The following is a 612-nucleotide window of genomic DNA, read 5'->3' as shown; positions in this document are numbered from 1 at the left end:
TGCTGAAAACAAATATTGTCTCCTACTTTACATTTTATTTTTGGGCTGCACCACATGGCCTGTGGGATCTTAGTTCCCCAACCAGGGATCGAACCCAGGGCCTTGGCAGCAACAGCACCATGTTCTAACCACTGGACTGCCAGGGAATTCCCGAAAGTTTTTACATTTTACTTTATTTATTTATTAATTTTTGCCTCCTACTTTAACCATTTTACCAGAGGTGGGACCAGAACACCACAGGACCCAATGGGGAGAAGGAGGAAGGGGAGGGAAGTCTTTTAGAAATATTCACTGATAGGGAATGCCACCCAAAAGATCTAATGGAGTCCCTTCTGTCCCCCCACCAAGGACAAGTGCCCCTAAAGAGCTCCCACCCCCGCACTGGCCTCACTTACCAGGCCCACAGTGTTGAACAAAACGCCCGTGAACGTTGGAAGTTCATTCAGAATTCGAAGATACTGGAGTTTGGCCTGAATTGCAGAGCCCTGTGGAAACAACCCACCCAGAAGTGTGAGAAACTTGAGGTGCAGAGGAAAAGCAAACCCATGTTTTCAGGAAGGAGGGTCAACAGCTTTGGATAGGCAGTAGTCAGACCAGCCAGCAAGCCCCACT

The 612-nt window shown here is 48.2% G+C and overlaps 1 protein-coding gene across 1 annotated transcript in view; it reads right to left on the bottom strand.

Moving 5' to 3' along the window:
• Window positions 1-612, bottom strand: part of LOC104988171 (FERM and PDZ domain-containing protein 3-like) — a gene marked incomplete at both ends in the record, with an annotated part of 5,192 nt that overhangs the window by 1,777 nt on the left and 2,803 nt on the right. Inside the window, one exon of the mRNA XM_010839400.1 lies at window positions 396-485. Coding sequence (XP_010837702.1) covers window positions 396-485 — 90 coding nt within the window. The remainder of the gene's footprint in view (window positions 1-395; window positions 486-612) is intronic.

This window comes from Bison bison, unplaced genomic scaffold, assembly GCF_000754665.1.
Source record: "Bison bison bison isolate TAMUID 2011002044 unplaced genomic scaffold, Bison_UMD1.0 scf7180017846361, whole genome shotgun sequence".
NCBI lineage: Eukaryota > Metazoa > Chordata > Mammalia > Artiodactyla > Bovidae > Bison > Bison bison.
The sequence above is the reverse complement of the archived record's forward strand: the minus strand, read 5'-3'. Positions and strand labels throughout refer to the sequence as shown.